The sequence below is a fragment of the Mytilus edulis genome, chromosome 1 (genome assembly GCF_963676685.1).
Source record: "Mytilus edulis chromosome 1, xbMytEdul2.2, whole genome shotgun sequence".
Lineage (NCBI taxonomy): Eukaryota > Metazoa > Mollusca > Bivalvia > Mytilida > Mytilidae > Mytilus > Mytilus edulis.
In genome coordinates this window covers 23,024,193-23,044,423 of record NC_092344.1, presented here as the reverse complement: position 1 = coordinate 23,044,423, position 20,231 = coordinate 23,024,193, and the positions used below count along the sequence as shown (strand labels likewise).

The window sequence follows — 20,231 nt, the reverse complement described above, 5'->3', positions numbered from 1 at the left end:
GGTCAAACTTTTATGAATTTAAACCTGTTAACTTATGTCTTCAAATTGGTAATTCATATACCATGTTTATCAAATGTTATTAATTAAATTCATTTTACCTTTCGAATTCCTTAAATTGTCAATGATTACCGCCTAGACTACGCTCATATGGAAATATCCCCAAAATGGTACCCCAGGGGGGAAATTCTTTTTTTTAATAATATTTGTTTCATATTTTTATTATTTTTTTATCTTTTTTTATCGATTTCTGTATAAAAACAATATACGTATAGTGTCTAATTCTTTGCGCCAGTCATCTGGTATCCTACCCTGGTCGAAAGAAAGCTGACACATCAAGGTAAGATAAGGAGCGAAGAAAATGCCACTGAAGAGATTTAAAGTGCTGTTATTGGTCAAGAATGGTGCAGTCGGATCAGGCGTGACATTTGACTATCGGTAATCACAAACGTTGGCTGAAACTGCCAAGCGAGTAGAGGAAGAGCCTGAAACGTAACCTTTGGATATCAAAGATGATCAACATCCTGTTTAACAAATACTTATATCTTGTTTGGCTTTTAAACTTTTTTTATCTGAGCGTCGCTGATGAGTCTTATGTAGACGAAACGCGCGTCTGGTGTATTACATTATAAGCCTGGTACCATTGATAACTGTATATTCTTAACATCTATGAATTTTATTTTTGCGTTATATCTTGAAAATTATAATAGATTAGATAGAAACTTTGAATAGCAAAACTGATCAGCAAATCAAGATTTACAAATAATTTTACATGGTCGAAAGCTAAAGGTACATTTGTATATAGACTTATTACTGGTGAACTTCCCAACTGGAAGCTTATACCTTTTAGAAATTATCTTAATGTGTCTTTTAGTATTTTGTTTATATCCAACATGACATTAAGTAAGACATAAAATATTTGGGCTTTTTAAAAAAAAGTGCTAGAAATTTATAGAGAAGTAATCTTGGATTTTGACTGGCGGTGTTGAAAAAAAAATAATCAGTTACATTTGTTAATTTAAGAACACAAATAATGTGGGGGAACACATTTGTTACGTTTCATTATAAACCAATTATCTTTGAATACTGGGATATAATATACTTACATGATATTCTATATATGTTAAATGAAATTTAACTGCTGTTCAAGTTGGAGGTTTTGCTGGGTTTGAAACAAGGTTAAATCCAACATTTTCTACCTGTGGAAATACCTGTGCCAAGTCAAGAATGTGACAGTTGTTTTCCATTCGTTTGATTCGGTTGAGCTTTTGCAAATTGTTAGGGGCTTTCCGTTAAAATTTTCCTTGGCTTCGGTATTCTTAAGCTTGTTATTTACTTTTTTGATGGACAATAAAAAAACTGCAATTGATGAGTGAAATTCATTATGCAAGAAGAAGAGTCAATGGTTTACATTTCCCGGGTGGCCCGCTTAATAGCCTGCAAAACCTAAAGCTAGTGATAGTTTTGTGTGAAGTTTATATTTTTCTTCATAATATCTATTGACATGTCCACAATAAAAGTAACAAATCAATAAATGACCGTTTTTCGCCCACTATATAAAGTATATGGTCGAGGAGGTAAACTATAGATCATCGTCCTCATTTCATCATTAAACCCATAGAAAGTATAAAATGTTTGTAGTCCTGGATAAAACGTGATATAGCTAAGAAAAAAACAAAGCGAAGCACACAATAAAAGAAAATCAAATACTGCAGAAAGCAACAAAAGATACTGTGAAATTATAGTCTCCTTACTTGGAACAGGGACAAAAATAATATGTCTGGATTAAAATTGTTTGTTAGCGCTAATCTTCGCCTTATCTCTGACAGCGGTGTTACAGGAATAATTGCAAGAACGTATTGTTAATAAACCAGTAAAAAATGTTACTGAAAGGTAGTTCGAAGCCAATGTTAACTAGTTGCACCCACAAACATGTGTCCGCCTTCTTGTCAAGATACAAACAGATGCTTGTACATATGACATATGCCTGTATATATTAAAATTAGGTGAACGACATACTAAACGAAATTGGCAAGTAAGAGTCCATTTCCATACTTGTTTGACAGATAGTACCAGACCCACTGAGATGACAAATTAAAATTGGCTGAAATGTGCATTTATATTCCAGTCCTAAACAGTGACTTACTGGTAATTATTTTTAGAATTCATTGTTCCAAAAACTAAACTACCGCGATGACAAACGGAGACAGTAGAATAATGACATTGTGTTAATATTCTAATAACAGACTAACTTATGGAATCTTCGTCTTCGTCTACAAAAAAGGAAGCTTTTGATATTATCATGTAATTCTGCATTACAATTTCTCAAAAAATTAGTGAACAAATTAGTATAGTAAAACCCTAGCTCAAGTATGACGTCCATTTGGCTGCGTATGTGAGATGAATAATTTTTTCTTTAAAAGTATTATACGTTACAGGATAACACACTAATTTTCTGTATGGGTACCAGTCTTGTATTACAACTCCATGGAGGGAAACAAAATAGTCCATTTTTTTCTGATTTTTTCTGGACTCATTTTTTTCTGTTTGATTATAGGTTTGTGCTGAATTGAAACATATATATAGATTTAAAAAAAAATCTTGCATCTTTTTGGGGATATCATGTTTACTGGAAGTCGTGTGGCCTAGTAAAACAGCAAACAGAAAGTAGAAAAAAGTTGTCTTGACGTCAGGGTTACGTAACTTTTTATTCTTCGTGGCATGACCCCCTTTTTTCAATAAAATCACAATTTCATTTCACATTAGTACATACATGATACGAACATGAACAAAAACATTCTATGTAGCATTTTTATTTTCGAAGATTAGCTGTTTTGCATGTTAGCCTATGGAGCAGTCAATTACAAGACTGCAACCTATATATGTAGGAACATAATCACAGAAGGTTAAGCAAAAAGTACCAACAAACTCGATTGATAGGAGTTCCATACCGAACAGTCACCTTACATGTGGAGCAGGATCTGCTTACCCTTCCGGAGCACCTGAGATCACACCTAGTTTTTTGGTGGGGCCCTCGGTTCGTGTTGTTTATTCTTTAGTTTTTTATGTTGTGTCGTGTGTGCTGTTGTTTGTTTGTCTTTTTCATTTTTAGCCATGCGTTGTCAGTTTGTTTAAGATTTATGAGTTTGACTGTCCCTTTGGTATCTTTCGTCCCTCTTTTAAAAGAACACCTAACATATTTTAAAACAAAGTTTGAAATTTTGAGTATTTGTACTTGGTGATTGACGTATGTATTTCGAACTAAATAATATATTGTAAAACACATACAATTCCTCGCTGTGTTGAAGAGCCATTGGTTGGGTTGGGTTGCTTTCTCTTTGTGAAATAGTTCTTTTAAAATTAAGAGTGGAAATGGGGAATGTGCCAAAGAGAAAACAACCAAAAGTATTCTTGATGTTAAACATATACATTGTAATAATAAGAACACCTTTAGTTTCGCTGAACACGGACATGTGCCGATAGTTGGAGCGGGTCAGGGTGTCCTAATGACATATATTGTGGCTTATAATTCAAACATATGTTTTACTGGTCACTTAACACTGAACATAGTGAAATTGAAACATATCGAATTAAATAAGAAGATACAAATAATGAAACAATTAACATTTTAGTTTCCATTCCCATATATATAAATGTTATTATACATCGAACCATCATCAGGTGTTATTCCATCAACAACAGGTGTACATATTTTAAATTGAACTGTCCGATATATTTGACATTATGTGTTTTGTTTATATACACATTTGATTGACAGAATGGCATTGGTTTACTATTTTATAAATCACGCGTCGAAATATGTTATCGTATTCGGTCGCAGTTGGTCTAATAATGACGATCACATATTTGTCGTTGTGTTATGCTTTTTTCGTTTGCAGCTTAGGGGTTAAGCTTGATTATTCGGTTAATGAAAAGGTTCTGAAATCTATCTTTCCAAGATTACATCCCCAGGAATTACCAGACGTGGATGGCGAAACACCAGTATTTCACAAATTATGTCCAGAACCTTCATAAAGAAATATCTTTGAGCGATAAAGATAAATCAATGCGTGTTTCCAATGATAGAACATTTACTGACGATCAGAAGGACTAAGCAAGTGTCCATATTCTACAAGAAAAGAATTGTAAGTAAACATGTATTTGTCATTATCCGAAGATTATAAATGACTTTTTTTTACTGTGAACTACTGTCATCATAAACAATATCAAAATCTATTTTACAGTGAAACAGGATTATGTGAAACAATATCTCATGTTGCATTTAATCATAACAAATATTATCATTTACCATAAAAAAAATGTATACCTGTTGAAACTTTTTTATGATGTAAAAAGAACATTGTTTTGACAATTCAGACCTCTCAAAGATTGATCATTTGATGTAGGCGCTTGTGTATGGCAGTAGACTTGATGATGATCTCTAAATCATGCATTTAATCTCTTAAATGATTTTAAGTCCGCGCGCCAAGCTCCAATTTCCAACTTTGAATTAAAAAAAAAACTCATTGCCAAAAAAATAATAAAAAAAAAATCTTAAATTTGAATAGATCTAACGAGATTACAACAATAATTTTCTACGTTATTAGCGGGATATATTATTTTAATGTTTCAGTACACCAGAACAATTTCAGTTTGGCATTTCAAGTCTGCCATGAAATATTGACGTTTCTCTTGTTGAAATCGTTACACAGCAAACCAGTGATGATAACATAACAAAGAAAATACACGGTAATTTATTTTAATGGTTACGTTAATTCTTCTTTTTTTTACAATTCCTACCATAGGAAAGGGGAAGGCAACAACAAACACGAGTTGAAGAAAAAATACAATAACAAGGATTAAAAAATACTAATATAAAAAGATGCCATAATGTAATTTTGTTACAAATTTGGATAACATTTTAACAGAAAAATATTATCTGCTTAACCGAAAGAAAGTTTTGACTGGAAAGACATCAATATATCAAATACAAATGTACTTTCTAAAAATAAACCTATGTATCTTTTGATTGCTAATTTCTTACTGAATTGTAGTCGATACGACTTGCTGTTTAAGTTTTTTTTACATGCGTATTAACAAATGCATGTTAGTATATGAAGGAAAGGCATTTGAGCCTGAGGAAATTACATCTGTTAGCGTCGATCGCGTCTCAACAATCATACATACCTGCCTTTGTCATGTGATAGGATTATTTTAATAAAAAACACATATATTTATTAATAGTATCGGAAGCACATGTCTGTGTTTGTTTATGTTCAACACGTGTTGATGAGCACATGGTTGCATACCTGGTTTTAATGTTATTGTATGATTTGATTGGCTATTGTATGTCGCAATGCAGGTATCCTACCCGTTTGTATGAGGGTAGGATCGTGATTCTCGTGCAGAATCTTATTATAAATAAAAGATATCTTTATAACCAGTTATTCGACGTTCTGCCTTTACCGAGTAGCATACCTTCCGTTTCGGTATACACATAATGACCGAAAACCACTCAGACGACGAGGATACTTTGCATTTGCACAAGCCACCAGTACATTCAGGTCTGTACCACAGATAAGTGATCAAAACCGTCCGCCTCCGTTTCTAGACCTGCCAACTCTACTGATACTAGTTACAGTTATTATCAGCCTTACAACGCTACCCAGCAGCCCTTTCCGATGTTCCACCGCCGTGAGGCGACCCCATACGACACCTGTCACACCTGTTACGAGTGTCATCAAACTGGCCACTTCAAGAGGAACTGCCCAAAAGCTACAAACAAACCAACCTTTGGAACCTTGTCAAATTGAAAAGATACAAGATGAGTATATTACTTTTGTTGACAATCTAATGTTATTTGGTCATATTAATGTTCTCTTTCAACATGTTAAATATTTTGATGATATAGATTTTTCAAAAATCGCTAAAGGAGTAAAATCTAGCTTATTTAAACATATAGAGTTTTGGAAACACATTGGGGCCAACAAATTTGTGTTGGACACCATTGAAAAGGGTTATATAATTCCATTTATGAAACAACCCCCTCCAATGAAATTTCGGAATAATAAATCTGCCTTAAAAAATAGTTTGTTTGGAAATGAAGCGGTAACCGAGCAAATTAGCAATGGCTGTATTCTAGAAGTACAATTTCAACCACTCGTCGTTAATCCTCTCAGTGTTGCTACACAAAAGACTGGTAAAAAGCGTTTGATTTTAGATTTAAGTGAATTGAATTTCTATGTTTTGAAAAACAAGGTAAAATTTGAAGATTGGAAAATTGCAATGGAATTCTTCTAAAAAGATCATTTTCTAATTAAGTTTGATTTAAAATCAGGATATTTTCATTTGGACATCTGTAAAGAACAACAACCATATTTAGGTTTTTCCTGGAATAACAAGTTCTACTGCTTTTCTGTATTAGCTTTTGGTTTAAGTAGCGCCCCTATATATTCACTAAATGTTTGAGACCAATGGTAAAGTATTGGCGAGAAAATGGTGTTAATATTGTTCTTTATCTGGACGATGGATTAGGCATGGATGAAGGTTATAAAAATTGTAAAGATACTTCTGAATTTGTAAAGTCGTCACTTAAACTGGCTGGATTTATTGTCAATGAAGAAAAATCAATTTTTGAACCAGTTCAGTGTTTAGAATGGTTAGGATTGATTTGGGATTCAAAAGATTTTACTTTAAAGGTGCCAGAGCGCAGAATTAAAGACACTAAAGATTCTCTTGATATTATACTAGAGTCATTTTCAAATTTCAAAGCACATATGCTGGCTCAATTTGCCGGAAGAATTATGTCAATGTCACCAGTTATGGGTAATGTCACAAATTTAATGACGAGGCATATGTATTTTGCGATAGAAAACAGAAAAACGTGGGATTCAAAACTATATTTAGTATATGAAAAATGTGTATTAGCTGAATTGAAATTTTGGCTGGAAAATTGGTTGGCGCTTAATGTGAAGCGTTTATTGAATGATTCTTTACTGAGAATTATGATATATTCAGATGCAAGTAATGTAGCTTTAGGTGCATATACTGTTGAATCGAATGAAAAGATTTTTCATTGTATGTTGAATGAAAATGAGAAAAAATTGAGTTCCACTTGGCGTGAACTCAGGGCTATTCAGTTATCGTTGAATTCGTTTAAACCCGATCTGAAATGTAAAATAGTTAAATGGCATACAGACAACCAAAATTGTGTAAATATAATCAATAAAGGCAGTACAAAGTTACATTTACAACATTTAGCTTATGATATTTTTAGAATATGTACAAGGTCGGGTATCACGTTGTGTCCTACTTGGATACTTGGGTGTGAAAATTTCAAAGCTGATTTCATATTTAAAATGGTTGATATTGATGACTGGCAAACCTCGTTTCAGTTTTCTACTTTCATGAATGAAATTTGGAGTCCTTACACAATAGATAGATTTGCTAATTTTCATAATACAAAATTGAAAAGATTCAACTCAAAATTTTGGAATCGAGGAAGCACTGCTATTGACGCTTTCGCTCAAAATTAGATAATGGAAAATAATTGGATGGTTCCTCCGATAAGTTTTGTGGCTAAAAGCATTAAACACCTCATTCTCTGTAGAGCTGAGGGATCATTGATCGTTCCAAAATGGCCATCATCGGCATTTTGGTCTTTGATTTTAAATAGAAGATTGGAACCTTACGTTATAGAAGTTCTTGATTTTTCATCAGGTCAAAATATATTTATTCAAGGACAGAATAAAAACTCCATTTTTGGTACCAAGCATTTTAAGTCTGATATACTGGCAATTAAGACGAAAGCGACTTAATGATGTTCGAATTTATATGTACATATTGTTAAATGTTTACAATATGGGAAATTTGCATTGTAATGCAAATTTGGTTCTGACACGGCTATGCATGTTGATATAGCAAGGTCTAGTGACCTAGTGACTAGTACGATGTACATGAGATAATAAATTATATATATAAAAAAAAAAAAAAAAAAAAAATTTTATAATGTTATTATTTGTTTATTTTATTTATACGTTTTGCAGATGTTTTTAGCTCTGGTCGTTGGTTTAAGGATAATATACCACAGAATAAAGCTCTTAGCAACCTTGCAAAATGTCTTCCAGATTATTGTTTAAATTCTAGAGCTGATAATACTAGAAAGAAATACAGGTATACATTTAATAGATTTTGTAAATGGTGTAATTTATTTAATATAAAGCCTTTACCGGCATCAGATTATAATGTCTCATTATATTTGATTTACTTACGAAAAAGTTATAACTCTTTTGCAAATGATAGATGAAGCATATTATGCCATTCAATGGACACACAAATTAGCTGGATATGTAAATCCTTGTGATTCTTTTCTTTGTACTTCCGTAAAAGAAGGTACACAAAGGTCAATCGGTCATCACATTGTAAACAAGAAGGAACCAATAACTCCTCATATTCTTAATCAACTGGTTTTAAAATATGGCAATACAAATAGTACTTTAAACCATAGAAGAATAGCATGTATGTGTCTCGTTAGCTATGCTTGATTTTTAAGATTTTCAGAATTAGTTAATTTAAAAAGGTCAGATGTTTCATTTCATTCATTATATATGTCTTTATTCATCGAAAAAAGCAAAACGGACCAACAAAGAGCAGGAACTCATGTTTATATTTCCAAAACATATTCGGCAACCTGCCCAGTTCAAATGTTAGAGACATACTTGAACCAAGCGAACATTAAAAACGATTCTATAGAATTCATATTTAGATCAGTTGTATATCGTAAAAAGACTAACACGTACGTGCTAAGGGGTCATACGCCTCGTCTTATACAAGAGACAGAGAAGTACTGTTAGAGACTTTGGAATCTTTGGGTGTAGACAAATCAAAATTTGATTTGCATAGTTTAAGAGCAGGTGGAGCAACAGCTTCGGCTGTTGCTGGTATTCAAGATAGAATATTTAAGAAACACGGTAGATGGTATTCAGATACAGCAAAAGACGGTTATGTGCGTGGAAACATTTCTGAAAAATTACTCGTTACTAAGAATCTTGGCTTGTAACTTTCAAAACCGATTTTTCTTATCTACTTTGTCATTTCGAAAGTGTGCTACTCACAAGGAGAGCTCATTCCTATAGTATACATGTGTTGAGTTTTATTGACTAAATAATTTATGTTCGGTTTTAAAGCTTGGCGAATTAGAACATAAATATATTTATTAATAGTATCGGAAGCACATGTCTGTGTTTGTTTATGTTCAACACGTGTTGATGAGCACATGGTTGCATACCTGGTTTTAATGTTACTGTATGATTTGATTGGCTATTGTATGTCACAATGCAGGTATCCCACCCATTTGTATGAGGGTAGGATCGTGATTCTCGTGCAGAATCTTATTATAAATAAAAGATATCTTTATAACCAGTTATTCGACGTTCTGCCTTTACCGAGTAGCATACCTTCCGTTTCGGTATACACATATCCCCCACCCACCCCACCCATTTGATAGATTTGAGTTAGACAGTTTAATGATGTGACGAGATAAATTGTAATAATAATGTATTTATTGTGTTTTGTAGATTGTTATTGATTTTGATTTTAGTGGGATGGAGTCCCGATACGGACTTTGTTGTATTGAGGACACTTGTGTGATTTTCCTGGATGAGTTATTAGATGCAGATGGACGTTTGAATGAATATTGAAATATGAATATATGAAATGGTTTTGATGTTTGAAGAAAAAATAAAGTATTAAAGTGTGCTACTCACAAGGAGAGCTCATTCCTATAGTATACATGTGTTGAGTTTTATTGACTAAATAATTTATGTTCGGTTAAGCTTGGCGAATTAGAACATAAAAATGGTTACCGTCTTTTGTCAGTAGAGCAACAACAACTGTGTGAGTATCGCTCTTTACATTCTCCGACATTGATATGGTAATAAGTCAACTTGCTAAATAGATTATTGTCCCTTTTTTTGTGTCAAATACCGCGATGCACAATGCTCTATATCTCCCTTTAGGAATTTACGGTTAAAACGATATTCCTTCTACATTTCTTCTTCCCACACTAAAATGAAAAAGAAACTTCATACATTCTTGCCTTTGTTAGTCTTGTTTATATATATATATATATATGTATACAACTCGTCTAAACATCAACCCAACAATGTTAGATCTGTAAATTTGCTTTCGCAAATTTTTTGTTCTTCCCTCACCGGAATTCGAACCCATGCTACTGAGATATCGTGACACCAAATCGCCTGCACTGTAGCCGTCCCACTAGGCCACACGACCACCTGGGCTTCACATAATAATAAAGCTTTCGGTGGCCGTGTGTTACCTTTCCTCGTCAGGTTTAATCTAGCGGCGTACTACAGTACATGATATATAAGGCATGGAGATGTTATTGTTACAGATCAGCTAAATTATCTATAGTAAAGGATCCTACAAATTAATGCACGATACAGTCACAGAAAATAATTATATTAATAAGTACGCCTGAGTCAGTGACAACTCTACAACAGATTTATCCATCGGATCACCAGCAATGATGGTGATACATGGCTGTGTACATTATGCATATACAACTCGTCTTAACATCAACCCAACAATGTTAGATCTGTAAATTTGCTTTCGCAAATCTTTTGTTCTTCCCTCGCCGGGATTTGAACCCATGCTACTGAGATATCGTGAAACCAAATCGCCTGCACTGTAGCCGTCCCGCTAGACCACACGACCACACACATATATATATATATATATATATATTATATATATATAAACGTTTTTTGATGCTAAACATACTTGGTAAAAAAACTAAATGAATAAAATATTTGTGGTGTTTTTAATTTTTGTACACATTATGATTTTGTAGACGTTACTGAAGACTATAACATAAAAGACGTAAGGAAAGATTTTCAAGTTTTCTACAGTTCCTGAAATACTTTGTTCGACGTGGGACTTACCAAAGCAATTCGGAGACATGCCAATATGAGTGCACAAATTCAATAAGTATTTTTTGAAAACGTCAATAAGACTCATCTATCGGCACTTCGATTACGACGTAGAAAAAGCATACGAGAAGAGTTCTTGCATAAACAACAGTATTTAGGTGTAAACACAACAGATTCGTTCTGCTCAGTAGAGCCATGGATTGTAGATTTTAGTGAATTTGGTTGGCAAAGATGGTTGTGGTTCCCTTCTTCATACCATGCAAATTCTTGTTCCGGCAACTTTATCATTCGCAACAGTAATGACACAATTCTCTATCATGCTATTATTAAACAGTATTCAAGTTTGTTTTATTCTTAGGAGAGATCGGCTGGACCTTTGGACTTGTCCACTTACTGCGAACCAGCTTCATACGAACCACTAAAAATCATGTATTTATCAATGGGACAAATTCTTACCATGAAACAGATTCCTAAAATGAAAGTAACATCGTGTATATGCGCTTACATCTTTTCTGTTGACAGTGCTATCAGCTCCATATTGTCTTTGATACAGTTATAATTAATGTCAGCAAATGTTTACAATCATTAAGTAATAGATGGACATTGAAGGTTTTAAATGTAAATGTGCAAAAATATGTCTCTGTGTGATTTTGTCTCTTGTGGAGAGTTGTCTCATTGGCAATCATACCACATCTTCTTTTTTAAAATATGTATATATTATGTCTTAAATGTCTCTCATAAATCTTTTTAAGATTGGTGCATACAATGCAAATGTTTTAGAGTTTTTTCGTGAATCTTATTTATTGTCGAAATGCGCATCTGGTGCAAGAAAATTGGTACCGTTAATTTTATTACTACTACTGGGTCGATACCTCTGCTGGTGGACTATTAGTCCCCGAGGGTATCACCAGTCCAGTAGCCAGTATTTCGGTACTGGCATGAAATTACGGATTTTTTGTGTTATTAAAATTTGCTGTTACAAAATATTAGAAATTATTATAAATTAAGGAATGTATCTCCCTCATGCAAAGCTCTGATTCCTTTCACGGATTTGGCTATACTTTTTGGACCTTTTGGATTATAGCTCTTCATCTTTTATATAAGCTTTGGATTTCAAATATTTTGGCCACGAGCATCACTGAAGAGACATGTTTTGTCGAAATGCGCATCTGGTGCAAGAAAATTGGTACCGTTAATTTAATAACTACCACTGGGTCGATGCCTCTGCTGGTGGACTATTAGTCCCCGAGGGTATCACCAGCCCAGTAGCCAGTTTTTCGGTACTGGCATGAAAATACGGATTTTTTGTGTTATTAAAATTTGCTGTTACAAAATATTAGAAATTATTATAAATTAAGGAATGTATCTCCCTCATGCAAAGCTCTGATTCCTTTCACGGATTTGGCTATACTTTTTGGACCTTTTGGATTATAGCTCTTCATCTTTTATATAAGCTTTGGATTTCAAATATTTTGGCCACGAGCATCACTGAAGAGACATGTATTGTCGAAATGCGCATCTGGTGCAAGAAAATTGGTACCGTTAATTTTATTATTTATCTTAGACTATAATAAAATATTGAATCTGAATCTGAATCTGCATCTGTCATATATTTTTACGGAATGAGAAGTTGTTGAGAACTAAGAATAGCTCTTTTCTTGATAATCATGTACCGCAATCCAATATCAGATATAATAAATTGGTTCCGATATTTCATGATGAATAAAACATTTATTGAGATGTTTTAATCGACATAGAACCCTTTCTTCTTTTATGCAATGCAACTAGAAGTAAACTGATTAAAACAGCCATTGTTAAATATTCAAATGTTTTAGAGAATATACTACTGATGTCAATTTATAGTGTTGATATCAACAGAAATTATCTATAAAAAAAGATCAACTTCTATGTCGTAACCCAAGTTTACGAATTAGACGAGATATTTAAAGATTTTTAAAACATTGATCTCTCCCTTTGTGAAACTAACAACTTACCAAAACTGTATAATCCGGTTGTCTCAGGCCCTATGCACAAGTTCCGATCAGAATTATTCGGCTGTATCCGTATTGTGACCAATTTGAAAGGTGCCAGGTGTTCATTAGGTTTCCAGTAGTATTCTATTATTTCGGAATAGAACTATGAAACATATTACAAATCGAGGAAAGACACTCAACACCATGGACACAAGAATACAAAAAGACTTCTAAAGAAAATAAATACTAAGCAACATAAACGTCATGAAAAATGGTAAAACACTCGGTTACTCTGATAGTATCCTCTTTTGGCAATTCTCACGTGGTTCGTGCTTGTGCTTCACACCTTCTAGGCTTATTAGATTGTTAACCGTTCCATGTAATGTATGTATCTCAACTGTAAAACATGAATGAAAGGTACAGTTTAACATGAAAACACGAAAAATGCTTTTAAAAAGGTATACGCAAGACCTATAAAACAATATAGATACTGTTAATGAAATAAAAGAAACACGAACTATACAAATCAGGATCAACTCGGCTTCTCTGGATTACTAAGCAGTTCATCGTCAAATGGTGACACTGTTGATTAATAAAATCATAAAAATACAATAAATGAACATTTTGGGTTTAATCATTGTTAATACAGCTTTTTTGTGACGTTTGCATTTTCTGACGCCTAACACGCGAAATAAGGAATGTGGTTTGATAGATGTTTTTTGTGTTTTTTATATATGTTTGTTTGTCTTTGAGATTATAACACAATGATGACTGCTGTAAACATATTTTGACTATTTCACCGATTATGTCTGTTTTGTTCACGCGTCGTTGTAAAAATAACGGAATTTGATGCGATTCTCATAAAAGTGAGAGGTTCAGCGCTATTCAACCAGGTTCAATTCACTATTTTCTACATTTGAAAATGTCTGTACCAAGTCAGGAATATGACAGTTGTTGTCCATTCCTTTGGTGTGTTTTATCCTTTGATTTTTTACATTTGATTAGGGAATTTCAGTATTTTCGTGATTTTACTTTCAACTTTGTACTTGTTTGGCTGTCTTTACTATATTGATCTGATCGTCACTGGTGAGTCTTATGTAGACGAAACGGACGTATGGTGTATTAAATTATAAGACTATTTTCATGTCGAAATGTCCTATTGTAATGTTAATTTTTGTTTTTCTCTGTTTTGAATGGTCTTGCATTTATGTGTATTGTAGTACTGTCATGTAATGTTGTCATTTTAGTTTTATATTTAACATTGCCATAAAAGAGCGAGGTTTTGGCTAACCGCAAATCCAGGCTCAACCCACCTCTTGGTTTTCTTAAAATGTTCTGTACCAAGTCAGGAAAATGACAGTTGTTATCTTATAGTTAGTTTATGTGTGTATTGCATTGTCGGGTTGTTTTTTGTTATTGCATTTCAGTGTTTCTGTTGTTCCGTTGTTTTCCTCTTATAGTTGATGTGTTTACCTCAGTTTTAGTTTGTAACCCGGATTTGTTTTCTCTCAATCAATTTATGACTTTCGAACAGTGATATACTACTGTTGCCTTTATTTACTCTATAGGCTGGAGCTGTTTGGACATAGAAACGGAAAGTTCCAATTGGATAGATGAAATAATTTCTATTAAGCTCAGTTTTCAGCGACTCTTAGTAATAATGTTTTTGAAATATTACAGTGTTTGAAAGTGGGTTTTTTTCCGACAGCTATCTTATAGATACATATTTCATTTCCTATTGTTAATTATTTATTTTCAGATGGTGACCGTTCCTATGCCACAATCTTATGGTGTTAAGATAAGAGATCTAAACTTGTACGGTTCGCTCGTGTATGTAACAACGTTTTAGATTTTAGCGAAAGAAATCTATGTATTACTGAAACATTATTACACCAGGGTTTTCGATATAACAAACTAGTCAAAACATTTACTAAATGTTATCCTCCGTACAAAGACATCATTCGTAAATATAAATCAACATGTAAGCATTTTATACGCTTAGGTATTTCACATCCAATCTTTTATGGTAATATTCTTTACAAAACACAAAAATGTCGACATTTACCTCAAAAGCTAAAAAAACCTTTAAACAGACTGATTAATAAGTGATATAGATACGATACTGTCGTCAAGTCATTAAAGATGACATAGTTTGACTTTAATATTGATTCACTTATAGGGTCTTTGCGTCGGAAATAAACACATTTATTCTAAAACCAATTGTTGACATGATATGGATTATGTTCTTCTCATATATATTTTATGACAGTATTCTACTAGTTTAGTTTAAACATATACTATTGTTAAAAAATGACAAATGGACTAGACACTTAGTAACGTCTTCTCCAGTATATACATAAATATACACATGAATGAATATTACATAAATCTGACTTTAACCAATTGTTATTTTAGCATGACGATATAAAAATGAATTACATATAAATTTTAAGAATCGATGAAGGGATATTTATCACTTAATATAACCAATCGAATGAACCTTTTTAAAGAAGAAATAAATGCAAACACATCGAACTGTGTAAAATAAAATATGTTGGTTTACATGACAAGTCATGTGTGTGAGTGTGTTTAAATGTAAATTACACACTCATAGTTTATAAATAAAGGCAACAGTAGTATACCGCTGTTCAAACTCATAAATCCATTGACAAAAAACAAAATCGGGGTAACAAACTAAAACTGAGGGAAACGCATAAAATATAAGAGAACAACGACACAACACTACAATGTAACACACACAGAAACGGACCAAGCATCAGACAAAAACCCACGAGAAAAACAAATATAACATCAAAACCAAATACATGAATTTGGGATAGACAAGTACCGTGACACGTCTTATCGCAATGTGAATTTACACTCAAAATTAAAAGAAAACATACTACGCAACGTTAAAATGTAAAACACACAGAAACGAACTATAATATAACAATGGCCATATTCATGACTTGGTACAGGACATTTTTAAAGAAAAAAATGGCGGGTTGAACCTGGTTTTGTGGCATGCCAAACCTCCCCTTTCATAGCCATGTGAAATATAACATTAAAATGACAACTCAACACCACAGGACTACAATATAAATAAATTGGAGAATACAATTGACAAAGAAACACACGAACAACAGCAAACAAAAGGCAACAAGTTGAAAATTTTAATACGTCAGAAGTGATTTTATCCACACAAGATCCACCAGTGACGCCCAGATACAAAAGTTTGAAAGCCGAAACAAGCACAAAGTCGAACAGCATCGAGGACCAAAAGATCAAAAAAGTTGTGCCAAAAACGGCCAGGGTTTTCTGTTAGTTACCAGAACATCCTTATTATTTAGAATAATTTATACTTTTGCAAACAGTAAATTTATAAAATTATTAAACAGAAGCTGTACATGATAGAACTGAAATATTAACTAATTACAGGAAACAACTGAAATACATTACATATAACCAGACATTTGCAACACAAAATGTAGACACATCCGAACAAGCCCAAACCCCAACGCCAAGTAGCGTCATATTTGAAATTGTAAAAAACGACAAAAAAATGATGACGTCATTTGAATGAATAAGATAGAATTAGGATCGATTTAAGATTATATTTGAACTAAATACTGATATTGCATTTAATAACAATGCACATTTTAATATTTATTATTAGCAAACTAAGGTAGCAATTAACTATATTATAAAGCTATGTCCGGTTTTTTTTTAATCTGACTTCAAACGTAAAATATCGTACTGATTACGTTGAACAAAATGAAATCTAATAAATGAATGTAGTGATTAATATTATTTACCATAACACATAAATATAAAAGAAAAGACATCAACACAATTGACAAAATCCGATGAGAATTACAAATATAACATTAAACATTTAAATTTTAATTTGGGATAGACAAGTACCGTAACACGTCTTATAGTAATGCGAATTCACACTCAGCAAAACAGTCACAATCGGGAATAAGTCACGTTTGGTAATTAAAAGATTAGACGACATAATGACAAACAACAATCTACCATGTGGTAAAAATGTCCTTAGCTAGTTTGGTCAAAGATACATCGTATGGATCCACTAATTCGTGATGGTGTCCATAAAATTTACGGAGTGTCAATTTTAATCTGTCCTCCTCATTACTTTGTTGGAGCAGTTTCTGCGTAAGGAGCACACTCCTGTATATGAAGTCCGTATAGTGTGAACAAGCACGAGAATAACGTATCAATTGTGATATGTAAACATCATACGAAGGGGCAGAGGGTATGTTACTGCTGAGAAATAGGAAATTGATAATTGGGAAGTTGAAATCGTCCCGTTTATCATAGATTTTCGTGTGAAGTCGTCCATCTACGTCAATATTGAGGAAAAAATCAAGGTATAAAGCAGTCCTTCTAGTATCAGTAGTATCCTTAATTTCAAGTTCATTGGGATATATGAGATGTAGGTATTGGCTGAAATATGGGTTATTCAATGATAGAACATCATCAATATATCGGAAAGTAAAATTAAAGAATTTCGCAAGGTGCTTTTTCTTTTTGTCTTTTAGAAGGTTCTGAATGAATTCTGCTTCATACGAGTACAAAAACAAATCAACCAGCAGGGGTGCACAATTAGCACCCATTGGTTACGGATTAACAAATCAGCCAGCAGGGGTGCATGCACAATTAGTACCCATTAGTTCCCAGCAGGCACACAACGTTGAACCAACGTTGAAAATATGTTGAAATTTGGTTGTAGCGTTGATCAACGTAAAATCAACGTTGTATCAACGTCAATTCTATCAACGTTTAAATCACGTTGTTGAATCAACGTTGATTTGTGGTTAAAATTTTCAACGTTGAACTGCCAACGTTGAATCAACATTGAATTTGAGTTGATGCTTTCAATGCTTTAATTGGTTAAAAATATAACGTTGATAAACGGTTTAGTTAAGGTTGATGACTTTAAGTGTCGACCAAAATTTCAACTTCAAGATGAGATTGAACCAAATTTGTGTATTTCCCTTTTTGCTTTAATAAATGATGACTTTTTTATTGGTTTAAAGATGTTTTTGAATAAATTCAATGATTACTGTTTCATATATAAATTAATCTTTAAATTGCGATAAAATTATTATAATTATTATAATTACTTGAAACGGATATCTTTTTCTGATTGGCACATGCGTAGAAGACCGACATTTTGAATTTATTTGCGCCAATTTGATTACCACATCAAGTTAAGAGTTGCTCTCAGCAGTGTAAAGTGAGTATAATTTTCATTTCTTGTTTAATCTAATGATAGTTATATGATAATTTAAGATATATACAATAGTGTAGCGTTTACCGTAATTACATGCATGATATGAGTATAGTGATTTAAGCAGATCAGATATAATTTATAATTATACACACATGTGTTTGTAGTCTCGGGGAACAGCAAGGTTGACCTTAAGATATATTTGTACATTGATTGGGTGCGGCAACTTATTATGTTAAGACTTGAAAAGGGAGAGTGATTTTATGAACATTGATTTGGTAATTTAAAGCAAAAGCGTATGGCAAAGAATTCTATCATTGCAAATACTGGGAGGGCGCGGGGTCATAATATATCATGGAACATCAGTTGAAATTGAAAAAAAATATATTCGTATGGCAAATAATAATATATAATTATTGAAGTTCACCTATGAGATCTCATACTAGTTCTTTTACATGTTTTATATGCTGATATAATTACAAGTCAAAGATTTACAACACATGACATTCTTGACCTTGCAACACATTCAAAACAAACAAATTCTTTTCTCTGGGTCAGAATAGATGTCACTCACAGCATGTATTCCGAGGATTTATCAATGAAGCAATACGGCAGATAAGAAACATGTGTGACCATAACAAATTAATACACAATGATCTGTCCATTTTCAAAGTGGTCTATATGATAACGTCTAAATAGATGCTTTATCAATTGACCGTATTTAATTATTACAGCACAACAAAAGTCAAGGAAATAAAACAAATATTCTTTTATTTTAAATGTCTAAACTTAATCCATATGCATGTAAATGAAAATTAAATAAGACGTATCACGAAAGACTGGAATATATTGCAGTTTAAAAAAAATGTAAACACAGGTTCAAAGTTTAGCAACCATGCCGAAAGTATCTATTGATGAAAGATCATGAAAAAATTAGATGTAAAGTATGACATATATTGTTTCTCGAGATGAGTGACTGTCAAGATCTTGGTGCTTGTGGTGCATTATTGTTTCTCAAGATGAGTGACTGTCAAGATCTCGGTGCTTGTGGTGCAGTATTGTTTCTCAAGATGAGTGACTGTCAATATCTCGGTGATTGGGGTGCAGTATTGTATCTCAAGATGAGTGACTGTCAAAATCTCAATGCTTGTGGTCCCCCTTGAGAGGGAAAAATTGGTTGATTATATAATGAATCACTGAAGCATGACTTGAGCCCCCCCCCCCCCCCCCCATTTTTCCCTCTATTATTAAGTCAGTGGAACCCTTATGAAAATTTCAGGATCTGCCACTGATTCCAGAATCATGTTTGATTCTCGACTGGACAAATTTCCCGTAATGCTACAATACTAATTATTGGACTTAAAGTTTTTCAACCAATTATTGAAAAAATGTAAGATCACAACAATAGATTATAGTGATCTCCGAGGAAAATTCAAATCAGAAAGTCTCCAATGAAAGGTTTTGGATGTCCAAATTTTGTAAGCATGTTTATTTATTAGTTCAGGAGGGAATTAATAATTTGAAAATGCTGTAATTAAATAAACGTATTTTTTTTTTTGATGATGTCTTACCAAAAAATCCATGTCTGTAAAGTACATATAGGGTAAAAAGAATAAATATGCCTATGGTGTCCAAGCTTGACCGATTGAAATAATAAGAGGTGGGTATTGAAATATACACCATTGTTTTTTTTTTCACATGAAAGTGTGTGAGATTTTGGTCACAATTTCTTTTAAATTGACCCTGCATCTTTGTCTACTAAAATCTTTAGGTTTGTTTTTATTAAATTGATTTATTGTTTACTATCTGAACTCAAGTTTAAAAAAAAAACTGTCATGATAGCTGTTGATAAATTTTTAAAGAAATAACTATATCATTCATATGACACTAGAGTTCTTTATTTGGGCTGCATAATGAAATTAACCCAGTTATGTAAAAGATAGTACACTATGTTTTTTTCTGTTGCAGATGCTGTAGTAACAAGTTTCGAATGTAAAAATTAGAGACCACAATATGGAACAACAGTAGATGTCTAGCAGATAGACTATTTTTTTTTAA

The 20,231-nt window shown here is 32.8% G+C and overlaps 1 protein-coding gene and 1 long non-coding RNA gene across 2 annotated transcripts; both read left to right on the top strand.

The window, feature by feature from the left end:
- The first annotated feature begins 3,798 nt into the window (after positions 1-3,798).
- On the top strand, positions 3,799-11,158 carry LOC139527853 (uncharacterized). The gene is made up of 3 exons (XR_011665468.1): positions 3,799-4,142; positions 4,631-4,746; positions 10,868-11,158. It is a non-coding gene; the product is annotated as an uncharacterized lncRNA (long non-coding RNA).
- On the top strand, positions 4,760-10,861 carry LOC139527844 (uncharacterized). Its single transcript, XM_071323523.1, has 2 exons — positions 4,760-8,169; positions 9,573-10,861. The coding sequence occupies exon 1, from the start codon at positions 6,471-6,473 to the stop codon at positions 7,530-7,532; it is 1,062 nt and encodes a 353-aa protein (XP_071179624.1). The 5' UTR covers positions 4,760-6,470; the 3' UTR covers positions 7,533-8,169; positions 9,573-10,861.
- Positions 11,159-20,231: the final 9,073 nt, after the last annotated feature.